This window comes from Moschus berezovskii, chromosome X (genome assembly GCF_049115385.1).
Source record: "Moschus berezovskii isolate FMDL1 chromosome X, NW_MosBer_1.0, whole genome shotgun sequence".
In the NCBI taxonomy this organism is placed as follows: domain Eukaryota; kingdom Metazoa; phylum Chordata; class Mammalia; order Artiodactyla; family Moschidae; genus Moschus; species Moschus berezovskii.
The window spans coordinates 62,457,354-62,471,164 of record NC_142488.1 but is presented as its reverse complement, the minus strand read 5'-3'; the positions used below and the strand labels follow the sequence as shown (position 1 = coordinate 62,471,164).

General features: G+C 37.5%; 1 protein-coding gene across 1 annotated transcript in view; it reads left to right on the top strand.

Annotated features, from left to right (window-relative positions):
* The window catches only part of TEX11 (testis expressed 11), a 186,300-nt gene extending 175,658 nt beyond the window's left edge, over nt 1–10,642 (top strand). The window contains exons 28-29 of the mRNA XM_055437603.2: nt 9,755–9,919; nt 10,571–10,642. Of these exons, the coding sequence (XP_055293578.2) occupies nt 9,755–9,919; nt 10,571–10,642 (237 nt within the window). The remainder of the gene's footprint in view (nt 1–9,754; nt 9,920–10,570) is intronic.
* Nucleotides 10,643–13,811: the final 3,169 nt, after the last annotated feature.

Sequence of the window (13,811 nt, the reverse complement as noted above, 5' to 3'; positions counted from 1 at the left end):
CAAAGGATGTGTATAAACAGTTCTCCAAAGAACATATTCACGTGACCAGTAAGCATATGAAAGATTCTTGACATCATTAGTCATCAGAGATAGGCACATCAGAACACAGTGATCGAAAAAAAAGTGATCTACCACTTGATACCCACTAAGATGGGTATAATCAAAAAGACATAGAATAATAAGTATTGACAAGGATGTGGAGAAATTGGTGATCTCATACACTGTGTTACTCTACAGTAGTACAGCTGCTTTGGAAAACAGTCTGGCTAAGTTCCTTAGAAGGTTAAACATGGAGTTACCACATGACCCAGTAATTTCACTTCAAGGTATATACCCATAAAAATTAAAGCAAATGCCAAACAAAGATTTATATAGAAATGTTCATAGCAGCATTACTCATAATAGCCAAAAATGGGAGCAACCCAAATGTCTACCAACTGATGAATGGATAAACAAAATGTGATACGGCCATTAAAAAGATGAAGTGTTGATACATGCTACAACATGGACCTTGAAAACATTATGCTAAATGAAAGATGCCGATCATAAAGGACTGCTTACTGTGTGACTTAGGACATTTATCCAAAATGTCCAGAATGGTCCAATTTATAAAAGACAGAAATTAGATTAGTGGTTGCCCAGGGACTGGGGGAGATGGGTATTGACTGCTAACGGGCATGGTTGTTTCCTTTTAGGGGGATTAAAATATTCTAAAATTGATTGTGGTGGTGGTGGCAGAATTCTGTGAGTATACTAAAAGCTATTGAATTGTACACTTTAAGTAGGTAAATGGTATGATATGTGAATTATATCTCAATAAAGCTTATATACTTCAGGACCCCTGAAGAGAACTTGAACAGATGGCATTTGTGTTCCAGAACATCTACAATTTTGTTAGAGATATGTATCATCACTATATTTATTAAGATCTTAAGGACAGAGAAAACTGGCTTCAGATATGAGCCCCAGAAAGTCATAAGTGCAAACACTTCTATTTGCTGGAGTTGGTTTGTATATTACCATAGGCAAGCCTGTGTTGCATTGGGGTGAGTAGCTGCATAGATGCATTTCTTTGTTGAAGATTAATGGTTCACCTGAGCAGTACTGGACAAGAGGGTAGTTAATGCAAATAAAAATAAAACTCTTCCAGTTCCCTAACTCGTTGAATGGCACTGTCATTCTTCTAGTTGTCCAAGCTAGACATCTTGGAGTTATCCTCAACTCCTCCCTCACTCCCATTTCTAAGTCCTGTCAATTCTACCTCCTAAATACTGTGTGCATTCATTTTTTTCCGTCTTCCACCATCACCACCCTAGTTAAGGTTATCATCTCTTACCTCAGCTACTACAGGAAACTTTTAGCTGGTCTTCTAGCATCTCTTGGTTTCTTCATCTCTCCATCTAGCAACCAGAGTGATCTTTAAAATTTTCAAATATATATGACCTTGCTTAATCTCCTTTAGTAGTTTCCCATTGCTCTTAAAAACCGAAATCCTGAACATGACCTACAGGGCCTGCCTACCTGTCTGTCCTCATCTTGAGTCACTCTTTTCATCACTCTGTACTGCTAACCACACTATACAAGGCCACTAGTTGCTATCTCCTAGACAAATTTGATGACCTCTTTCTTTACCTTGGCCTTCATTAACCACTGCCTCCTTACTGAAATTGTCTTTTCTTTTGTCCTTTATTTTCTCATCACTCTTCTGTGTTATCTTTTTCCTCTTAACACCCAACTATGAACGTTTCTAATATTCTCTACTCTTTCCTTCTCCATATTCTATAATCTGTCCATTAAATGGATTGATATTCTCCAACCTGAGTTCCATTCCATATCTGCAACAGCCTACATATTTCCAAAGTTGCCTCAGCCTCAACATGATTAAAATAGAACTTAACATTATCTTGATCCCTTATCCCCAGAAACATTCTATTTCAATTTCTTCTTTTAGTGGTATCAGCATTCTCTCAGCCACTCAAACTATATATTTTAAGCCATTTTTAATTGACCTATCTTCCATTCACCGTATCAAACCAAGTTATACTGATTCTTCCTTTAGAACTTTTCTTACATCTTTCCATTTTTATTGTCACTATTCTAGTTCTGACTGTCATCACTTCATACTTTGTCTCTTACAAGTCCATTTAGTCTCACTGTATTTGTTTTCTCACACTTAGGTCTGTTCTAAATACCATTATCATTTCAGTCTTATTAAAACTCCACTTTTATCATATAACTTTCCTTCTCAGAAACTTTCAGTGACTTTTCATTGCCAGCAGAATAAATTCCAAAATCTGTAGCCTGTTATACAAAACCTTTAACACTCCAGCCCAGTGTTTCACAAATTAACTTCCACAATATGTTAGTAAATGATCTACATACTCTGGATTAAACAAAGTTACATAGTTTCATTACTGTAAAACTTCCTAAAACTTTTAATGAACTAATGTTCATTATAACGCTCCAAGAGGTTGTATATAGAATGCAGTACTTCCAAAATGTATTTGACTAAAGAACCCTATTTTTATACACCATCTGTTAACATTTTTCATGACACTAATGTTTTAAGGAAAAACATCTAGGAAGTGCTTAGGTAGCCCCATCCTACATTTCCAGTCCTATTTGCCATTAATTTCCCTACATCAATTGTCTGCTTGGGCCAAATGACCATTAGTCCCCCTCAGACTCAAAGACAGTCTGATTCTTTATTGATTCAGTTCTGCCCATGTGAAATGCCCATCTCTTTCTCTGTATATATTTTTTTAAGTTGAGATACAATTCATTTGTCATAAAATTCACAATTTTAAAGTCTACAATTCAGTGGTTTTTAGTATATACACAAAAACCTGCAAATATCATCAGTATCTAAATCCAGAACATCTTCATCACCCTGAAAAGAAATCCCATAACCATTAGCAGTCACTCCCCATTCCCCCCTCCCCCATCCCCTGGCAACTACCACTGCTGTCTCTTGGATTTGCCTGTTCTGGACATTTCATATAACCTCTCTATAGCTAGATCACCTGTGTATCTACCCTAAGATCATGTCTATTTGTTTAGTCATTGTTCAGTTAGTTAATCAATTAAAAATCACAACACGGTCATGTGTCAGGTTGTGAATATGCAAAGGTAGATGACATTCTGTTTTTAAGAAACTCCCAGCCTCGTGAGTTTGGACGATCCCCTGAGAGGAGGGCATGGCAACCCACTCCAGTATTTTTGCCTGGAGAATCATGGACAGAGGTCTCAAAAGAGTTGGCCATGACTGAGTGACTAAACAAAGCACACAGCACAGCCTAGTGGAGGAAACAGACAATACAGCTTGTAAGTGCTGGTGTAGTGCTGTGAACAAAGTGTCATAGAAACAAAGTGGTACATACATATTCATTGTGGAGAGTCAGGGAAAGTCTCAGAGGAGGTAGCATTTGACTGGATGTTGATTGATTTGTTCATTCATTCATTTAGCAAATATGTATTGTGCCCTTATTATGTGCCTGGCACAGTGTTGGACCCTGAGGATACAAAGATGAATAAGAAAAGTTCCCGGTACTCAAGGAGCTCAACCTGATAGAGGAGATACATAATACACAGTTTAAAAACAATGTGATATAAGTTGTATTAGAGGAATGTAAAGCTTGCTGTGGGAATAGAGAAAGGAATAACTTTGTTTGTTAATTTGAAGAAAAAGTAGAACTTTATCAGGTGGATAAGGACTGGGTGGGAGTGGTGGCATTTCAAGCAGAAAAACTAGACCTCTGACTGGCAGCACAACGCTCATTCCTTTGATTGAACTGGAGCATCTAATGTCTGTGTCACTCTGACTACTCCTTAATCATGTAACTGGTGTGATCCTCTTTATACATGGATGACTTTATACAATGTCTCCCCGGATGGATTATGTGTCATTTAGGATAAAATGTCTTCTCCCTCTTAGCACCCTCATTCTCATAGTGTTTTATGCATAGTAATTTTTGATAAATCCACATGAGTGAAAGTACAGCTTAAATAATGTCATTGACACTCAAGAAGCTGCTGCTCAGGTCTTCTATCACATATCCCCTTTCAAGGGCTCGAAACTTCTTGTGTAGATGAAGGGTTTTAACATGGAATGAGTACACAAGTGCTCCCTTTGTGGTCCATTTCCTACACGAGAATTGTGAAAGTAGCTCCTTAGATATCCTTTTGCTATTGCAAAATCTTGTGATCAACCATGTTAAAAGACAAAGGGGAGATTGGTTCAAGATGGCAGAGTAGAAGGACATGTGTTCATCTCCTCCTACAAGAGCACCAAAATTTCAACTAGGTATTGAACAACCATCAACAGTAGGACCCTGGAACCTACCCCACATCCAGAGACAAAGGAGAAGCTGCAACGGGACAGTAGGAAGGGCACAATCACAGTAAAATTAAATCCCATACCTTCCAGGTAGGTGATCCACAAACTGGAGAACAATAATAACAAAGAGCCTCTTGATAAAAGTGAAAGATACACAGATGACACCACCCTTATGGCAGAAAGCGAAGAGGAACTAAAGAGCCTTTTGATGAAAGTGAAAGAAGAGACTGAAAAAGTTGGCTTAAAGCTCAACATTCAAGAAACGAAGATCATGGCATCTGGTTCCATCACTTCATAGCAAATAGATGGGGCAACAATGGAAACCATGACAGACTTCCTTTTCTTGGGCTCCAAAATCACTGCAGATGGTGACTGCAGCCAAGAAATTAAAAGACACTTGCTCCATGGAAGGAAAGTTATGACCAACCTAGACAGCATATTAAAAAGCAGAGACATTATTTTGCCGACAGAATTCCGTCTAGTCAGAGCTTTGGTTTTTCCAGTAGTCATGTATGGATGTGAGAGTTGGACTATAAAGAAAGCTGAGCACCAAAGAATTGATACTTTTGAACTGTGGTGTTGGAGAAGACTCTTGAGAGTCCCTTGACAGCAAGGAGATACAACCAGTTCATCCTAAAGGAAATCAGTCCTGAATACCCATTGGAAGGACTGATGCTGAAGCTGAAGCTCCAATCCTTTGGCCACCTGATATGAAGAGCCAACTCATTGGAAAAGACCCTGATGCTGGGAATGATTGAAGGCGGGAGGAGAAGGGAACGACAGAGGATGAGATGGTTGCATGGCATCACTGACTCCATGGACATGAGTTTGAGTAAACTCCATGAGTTGGTGACGGACAGGGAAGCCCATGGGGTCACAAAGAGTCGGACATGACTGAGCAACTGAACTGAACTGAACATGATCCTGCCCACCAGAGCAAGACTCAGTTTTTCCCACCACCACTCCCTCCCATCAGGAAGCTTGTACAAGCCTCTAGCCTCCTCCATCAGAGGACAGACAAAAGAAGAAAGGAGGAGAGTCCCACAGAGCCTACAACAAAAACCACATTACAGAAAGTTAATCATGATGAAAAAGCAGAAAGTTATGTCCCAGATGAAGGGACAAGATAAAACCCCAGAAAAACAACTAAATGAAGTGGATATAGACAACCTTCCTGAAAAAGAATTCAGAATAATGACAGTGAAGATGATCCAGGATCTCAGAAAAAGAATGGAGAAGGTGCAAGAAATGTTTACCAAAGACCTACAAGAACTAAAGAACAAATAAACAGAGGTGGTCAGTACACTGGAAGGAATCAATAGCAGAATAGCTGAGGCAGCAGAATGGATAAGTGTCATGGAAGACAGAATGGTGGAATTCACTCACTGCCACAAAACAGAATATAGAAAAAAGAATGAATAGAAATGAAGACAGCTTAAGAGACTTCTGGGACAACATTAAACACACCAATATTTGCATTACAGGAGTCCCAGAAGGAGAAGAGAGAGAGAAAGGACCTGAGAAAATATTTGAAAAGAAATAGCTGAAAATTTCACTAACATGGGAAAGGAAATAGTCAGCTACGTCCAGGAATCACAGAGTCCCAGGCAGGTTAAACCCAAGGCAGAACACATAGTAATCAAACTGACAAAAATTAAAGACTAAGATAATTAAAAGCCAAAAGGGAAAATGACTAATAGCATACAAGGGAACTCCCATAAGATTATCAGCTGATTTCTCAACAGAAATTCTACAAGCCAGAAGAGAATAGTATGATATATTTAAAGTGATGAAAGAGAAGAACCTACAACCAAGAATACCCAGCGAGACTCTCATTCATATTTGATAGAGAAATCAAAAGCTTTCCAGACAAGCAAAAGTTAAAAGAGAATTCAGCACCAGGAAACCCAAGATAAGGAAAAAATCTACAAAAAATAAACCCAAAACAATTATACATATTGATAATTACCTTAAATATAAATGGATTAAATCTACCAACCAAAAGACGAGTGGCTGACTAGATGAAAACATGTGCTTGTATGCACTTCCACTTACCACCTCACTCTGCTTTTAACCCCCTAAATTGTATGTAATTATTTTGTATTGTTAGGTTAATCTTGTTTCCACTGTGGCTTGTGATTGTAATTATATTTTATTTTTTATCTGGCTACGGACTGTGAAAACAGATAAACATCTTTTACTATTGTGATTATGTAGCTATTACTCATTTAATACCTTTGTATCATGATTGGTCAACATAAAATAATAGAATTCTATGTCACTAAAACTACCATTTAATAGAAAAACCTATAATCACTTTTTAAATTTTTTTCATTTATTTTCAATTGAATGATAATTGCTTCACAATATTATGTTGGTTTCTGCCATACATCAGCATGAATCAACCATAGGTGTATGTCCCCTTCCTCTTGAACCTTCCTCTCACCTCCCACCCCATCCCACCCCTCTAGGTTTTTACAGAGCCCCAGTTTGAGTTCCCTGAGTCATAGAGCAAATTCCCAGTGGCTATCTGTTTTACATATGGTAGTGTATATGTTTCCATGCTACTCTCTCCATTCGTCCCACCCTCTCCTTCCTTGCCCCTGGTGTCCATAAATCTGTTCTCTATATCTGCTATATCTCTCTATTGCTGCCCTCCAAATAGGTTCATCAGTACCATCTTTCTAGATTCTATATGTATACATTAATATATGATATTTGTTTTTCTTTGTGACTTAACTTCACTCTGTAAATAGGCTCTCGGTTCATCTACCTCAAATGCATTCCTTTTTATGGCTGAGTAATACTCCATTTTGTACATGTACCACAGCTTATTTATCCATTCATCTGTCAACAGACATCTAGGTTGCTTCCATGTCCTAGCTATTGTAAATAGTGCTACAGTAAACATTGGGGCACATGTATCTTTTTCAGTTATGGTTTTCTCAGGGTATATGCCCAATAGTGGGATTGTTGGGTCATATGGTAGTTTTAGTCCTAGTTTTATAAGGAATCTCTATACTGTCTTCCATAGTAGCTGTATCAGTTTATGTAATTACTTTTTAAATCCAGATGCACGTTAGAATTATCTTGGAATTTTTTGAAAAATACAGATGCCCAGATACTATTTTTTTCGCCAAAGCTCCAGATGTGATTCTGATGAGCAGCCATGTTTGAAAACAACTGAACTATATGATGATCTTTTATTTTTATCTAGTTTATTTCACTTTTTCTATTTCATTTAGTTTATGTTTTCCAATTTCTCTTTTTGTTGTTCTTTCTCAAGACTTTATCAAGTGTAGTAGAAAAGGTTTTGTGTATATATGTATCTGCATATATATAATTTGTGATATGTATATATTTTAGAAAAATTATGAATTTTCCCTAGCTAAAAAATGTATGACATTTTGATTCCACTTGTTTGACTAAGTATGAGTAGAATGCTAGATTTCTAATTTATATTCACTCAAAACTTTAATACAATTCCATTTATTCTTTCATATACTATTACTGTTAAAAGTCTAGAAAGCTTGTTATCTTAGTGATGTAAAAAATTTGAGGCTTGAAACTTCTATTAAAATAATCTAATTCTGAGAATATAAAGAAATACTATGTTGTTTTAAGAAACAGAAAATTTAACATGTGATGCAATATTATTAACTAAATTACAGATTTTGTTCAGATTTCACAAAATTTTATGCTTGTGTCCATTTTTTGTTCTCATACATTATTCAAGATTCCACATTGTATTTAGTTTCATTGAGCAACTTCAGCTACATGCAATAAATTCTGATAAATTCTCTTTTTATTTTTATTCTGTTGCAGATACTTTCTAATTTTCCTTGTTACAGCTTCTTAGATACACCCATCACTTAAAAGTGGACATTTAATTTCCAAATACATGGGTTTTTTAAGTATCTTTGATATTAATCTCTCATTTTGATATTGATTTCTTATTTAAATGCTTTTTTCTCTGCAATCATCCTGTGTTTTTTCAGTTTTTTAACTTTATTGAGGCTTTCAGTGGCTAAGTCAAAGGTCTCTCTTGGTACGTGTCACATTGCATATGTGGTTTATTTTCAAATATCTTTTGATACTGATTTCTAACATAGTTCCACAGTGGTTAGACTCTGTATGATTTCAAAACCTTTCGACCGTGAAATTTTTGCACCTTGTTTTATGTCCCTGGATATGTTCTACTGTCTCCTGGTTTATAGTCTTTGGGAACTTGAATAGAATTTGTATCCTGTTGTGTGAAAATTGTGTAAATCTTAATTATGTTGAATTGGTTCATAGTGCTTTTTGAGTCTGCTGCATCCTTCTACTTCTGTCTATTCATTCTATTAATTTTTGAGGGTTTGATATTGAAACTCCAACTAAAAATCTGAATTTATCTACTTCATAAGTGTAATATATAGTGGAACTCCATGTAACTTTGTTCTGTATTTTCCAAGTCTCCTATACGTGTGTTATCATACGTAATTTAAAAAATAAAATGAAAAATTTAAAAAGAAATGTGTCCTGCATTCATAGCTAGGTAGAGACTGTCAACACAAAGATTAGTATTTTTAAATTACAGTAAATTGACTTCAAGTAAAACAGATTACCCTCCGTAATCAGTTTTTACCTTCAAAGCGAAAACTGAGGTTTCCTGGAGAAGGATTTCTGCCTCAAGATTCTAACAGAAATTCTGCCTGGGTTTCCAGCCTACTGGCCTGCCCTACACATTTCAGACTCAAGATCACAACATCATGAATTTATATATGATGTTGATTTATACATGATGAATTTATACAGATTTCAGACTCAAGATCACAACTACATGAATTTATAGCCTGCTAGCCTGCTCTACAGATTTCAAACTTGCCAACCCCTATATTGTGTGAGCCAGTTCCTTAAAATAAATCTCTATCGATATATGCAAAAATAAAGATTAATATAAGCTCTCTTCCAAACACGGGACTGAGTCAGGTCAAGAAAATTAAGAGATTCAATAAAACTGCAGATTCAGTAAAACTGATTCTTGACAAGCTTCTCTGAAAATTAGAGATTTAGAAAATTAGAAATTAGAAAATTGGGGAGATAATTGACTGAGGACAGCAATAAGGGAAGCTCCAAACAGGATACAGGTTTTTCTCCTGCTTCAGAAAAAACAGAACTCAGTGCAAGAGGGCTTCAATGCTTTTTTAGTTTATATGTCACTTCATGAGGTCTTGCTATGGAACATGCTACAGCTGACAGAATTTAAAGGTGCCCTTCTCTTCTGGAGCACAGGATTGCTCACAGAAGCTGTGGGTTTCTTCCTCGGTGTTGGCAGAGCACCCATTGTTTAATAATAATGGGATGCAACTCTGATAGAATCAGTGCTACAGTGATTGTGACAGTAATACCTGTAAACCTCTTGTTCTTGGATTTTAGGAAGGCTACCCAGAAATGGAGATTCTCTCTCTGATGATCAAGTCCTGGAACATTGGCATACTTCAGTACAGTAGACGCATGTATGTATCTACTGAAAAATGGTGCAGCCTGGCACTGCGTCTCCTTGACTACCTTGGATCCCTCAAGAGCACCTATGAAACTCAGGTGAGGAAGAAGAAGGTTAGGGGGTGGATGGCATGACTCAGGGGATAAAGAGGTTCTATCTAGCTCTCAGTAAGGGCACAACCCTACCTTAGTTGACTAGGAAAGGATCTTGACCATTGTTCCTCTTGGTAGTTCCATGAACTGCATGAGTTATGGGACTATAAACAGTAATTTCTTATAGTGAAAACCAGGAAGAATGGCAAACAAGGCAAATTTAGGAATAGCAAGTGGAATCTAATTAAGAAAAATGCCAAGGGTGAGCTCAGGAAAGATGTATCACTGTCAGTGCCAGTGCACATAGGGAAGACCTCTCTGCAGACAATGACTATTTAAAAAGACATTTTCTGCAGGAATTATTTTGAGCAGAATTATTTCTGAGCCCTTAGCTCACCAGGAGAGGCTTGATGGAGAAAAAGGTTTTGTATCAAATAAGAGGAAAGGGTACCTTATCTTTTATAGTAACTGCTAGTAAAATTAAACCTAGTGTCACAGGATCCCTTTTCCCCAAGAGAGCACTGTATGTTCTCCCCAGAGTGGTGCTTCAGGTCTCAGAAGGTAAAGGTTAGATTCTCATGCCATCAACATGGGTCTGGGAAGTTTTCGCACATTTCCCTTCCTTTCAAGAAATCTATTTGCTGTTCTCTTTCCCAGGTGAATATTCTGTACAGTGAGCTTGTGGAAGCACTAGGTAAAAAGAAGGGGTCAGCTTTTAATGAAGAGTGAGAACTGCTGGAACAAGGTATATACACTGGCAAGCTGACAGCAACTTGAAGATGTGTGGTTCTAAGATGTTGAATGTTTAAATTCTTACCAAACTTGCTGTTTTGTTTCTGTTTTCTCCTGCCCTGTTTTCATGTTGTTAAGTGAAATTTCCAAAAATAAAAGCATTTTGACTTTTACTGTTGTGACCAGCTCATTTCTGAGGGACAAATGATTTTTCCAAAGTGCTAAGGAACATATATACATATATATATTGGGCTTTCCTGGTGGCTCAGACGGTAAAGAATCTGCCTGCAATGCAGGAGACCCAGGTTCATTCCCTGGGCTGAGAAGATCCCCTGGAGGAGGAAATGGCAACCCACTCCAGTATTCTTACCTGGAGAATTCCATAGACAGAGGAGCCTAGAGGGCTATAGTCCATGGGGTTGCAAAGAGTCCAGACACAATGGAGCAGCTATTGAAATGGCCTATGTGAGAGCAAGATGATTCATGCCCCATGTGAACAAAAGGGGATGTTCATCCTGATCCAATACAGATTGCATTTTATTCGAGAAGTGCTCTAACTCCCAATACCTGAACATAACAGAGAACCATAGACTCTTGATTCATCAGATGGACCTTAGTGGTCTGTGGGCCCAGCATTGATCAGATTTCATGAAATCTATGACATCCTTAAGACTTGGTTGTCCAGGCTTTTATCAGAACATACCCTGACAGAAAACACAATCCTGAGACAATGCAATCCACCATTTTTTTTTGCTAATTGGTAAAATACACTTCCACATACTAAACAGAAATTTGTCTCATAGCAAGTTTGCTTCCTCTGTCCCCCTATCATCCTGGCTTTTTTCTTCTGGTTATACAGCCTCAGACTCCCTCACCTGTTCCTCCTATGATGTAGTTACCTTACCTTTCCCAGAGCCAAAGCCCACCAGTGAGGTCTGACCCACACAGAGTTCAGCAACCTCATTCTGGCTAGAGTTGCATTAGTGTACTGTAAGATTACACTGACTTTTTTCCCCAGTTGGTTTGTATTAACATTTATTAACTTACGATTTTGAAATAGTTTCATACTCACAGAAAAGGTGCAAATTGCTACATACCCTTTACCCAGAGTCCCCATTTGTTAATATTTTAGCACACTGCCTTACCATTCTCTGTTTCTTTCTGAATCATTCAAGATTAATTTGCAGACTTCTCACTCCATTACCCCTTTGCCACATTGTGTATTTCCTAGAAACAAGAATACTATTCTCCCAAATGACCACAGTACAGCAGTCAATATTAGAAAATTCACAATGATACAATTCTACCACCTAATCCACAGACTCCTTTCAAATTTCATTGATTGTCTTAATAAAGTCCTTTATAAGTTCAGGATCATAAGTTGCTTTTAGATGTCATGTCTCTCATCTGCAAACCCAAAGTTTCTCAGTCTTTCCTGATCTTTCATGACCTTGACACTTTTGAAGATTACTTTGTAACATGAACCTCCACTTTGGTGTAGCTGGTGTTTCCTAATGATTATACATTTTTTTTTTATTTCTAAAAAAGAATTTTATTAAAAAAGCACAAATGCAAAGAAATGAACAGAGGAAAATTTATGCGTCGAACCTGGACTGGTCACTTATGATAATATACATGCTACAATTCCATTCTCTCCAATCATTCCACCTTCACCCTCTCCCACAGAGTCCCAAAGACTGTTCTAAATGCCTATGTCTCTTTTGCAGTCTCTTATACAGGGTTCAGGTTACCATTTTTCTAAATTCCATATATATGCGTTAATATACGGTATTGATGTTCTTCTTTCTGGCTTACTTCACTCTGTATAATTAGCTCCAATTTCATCCACCTCATTAAAACTGATTCAAATGCATTCTTTTTGATGGCTGAGAAATACTCCATTGTGTATATGTACCAAAGCTTTCTTATCCATTCGTCTGCAGATGGGCATCTAGGTTGCTTCCATGTCCTGGCTATTATAAACAGTGCTGCAATGAACATTGGAGTACATGTGTCTCTTTCAATTCTGGTTTCCTCGGTGTGTATGCCCAGGAGTGCGATCGCTGGATCATATGGCAGTTCTATTTCCAGTTTTTTGAGGAATCTCCACACTGTTCTCCATAGTGGCTGTACTAGTTTGCATTCCCACCAACAGTGTAAGAGGGTTCCCTTCTCTCCACACCCTCTCCAGCACTTATTGCATGTAGACTTTTGGATAGCAGCCATTCTGACTGGTGTGAAATGGTATCTCATTGTGGTTTTGATTTGCATTTCTCTGATGATGAGGGATGTTGAGCATTTTTTCATGTGTTTATTAGCCATCTTTATGTCTTCTTTGGAGAAATGTCTGTTTAGTTCTTTGGCCCATTTTTTGATTGGGTCACTTAGTTTTCTGGAATTAAGCTGCAGGAGCTGCTTGTATAATTTGGAGATTAATCCTTTATCAGTTGCTTCATTTGCTATTATTGTCTCCCATTCTGAAGGCTGTCTTCTCACCTTGCTTAGAGTTTCCTTTGCTGTGCAGAAGCTTTTGATTTTAATTAGGTCCCATTTGTTTATTTTTGCTTTTATTTCCAATATTCTGGGAGGTGGGTCTTGGAGGATCCTGCTGTGATTTATGTCGGAGAGTGTTTTGCCTACGGTCTCCTCTAGGAGTTTTATAGTTTCTGGTCTTACATTTAGATCTTTAATCCATTTTGAGTTTATTTTGGTGTATGGTGTTAGGAAGTATTCTAGTTTCATTCTTTTACAAGTGGCTGACCAGTTTTCCCAGCACCACTTGTTAAAGAGACTGTCTTTTCTCCATTTTATATTCTTGCCTCCTTTGTCGAAGATAAGGTGTCCATAGGAGCGTGGGTTTATCTCTGGGCTTTCTATTTTGTTCCATTGATCTATATTTCTGTCTTTATGCCAGTACCATACTGTCTTGATGACTGTGGCTTTGTAATAGAGCCTGAAGTCCGGCAGGTTAATTCCCCCAGTTCCATTCTTCTTCCTCAAGATTGCTTTGGCTATTCGAGGTTTTTGGTATTTCTATACAAATTGTGAGATTATTTGTTCTAGTTCTGTGAAAAATATCGTTGGTAGCTTGATAGGGATTGCATTGAATGTTTAAATTACTTTGGGTAGTATACTCATTTTTACAATATTTATTCTTCCAATCCAC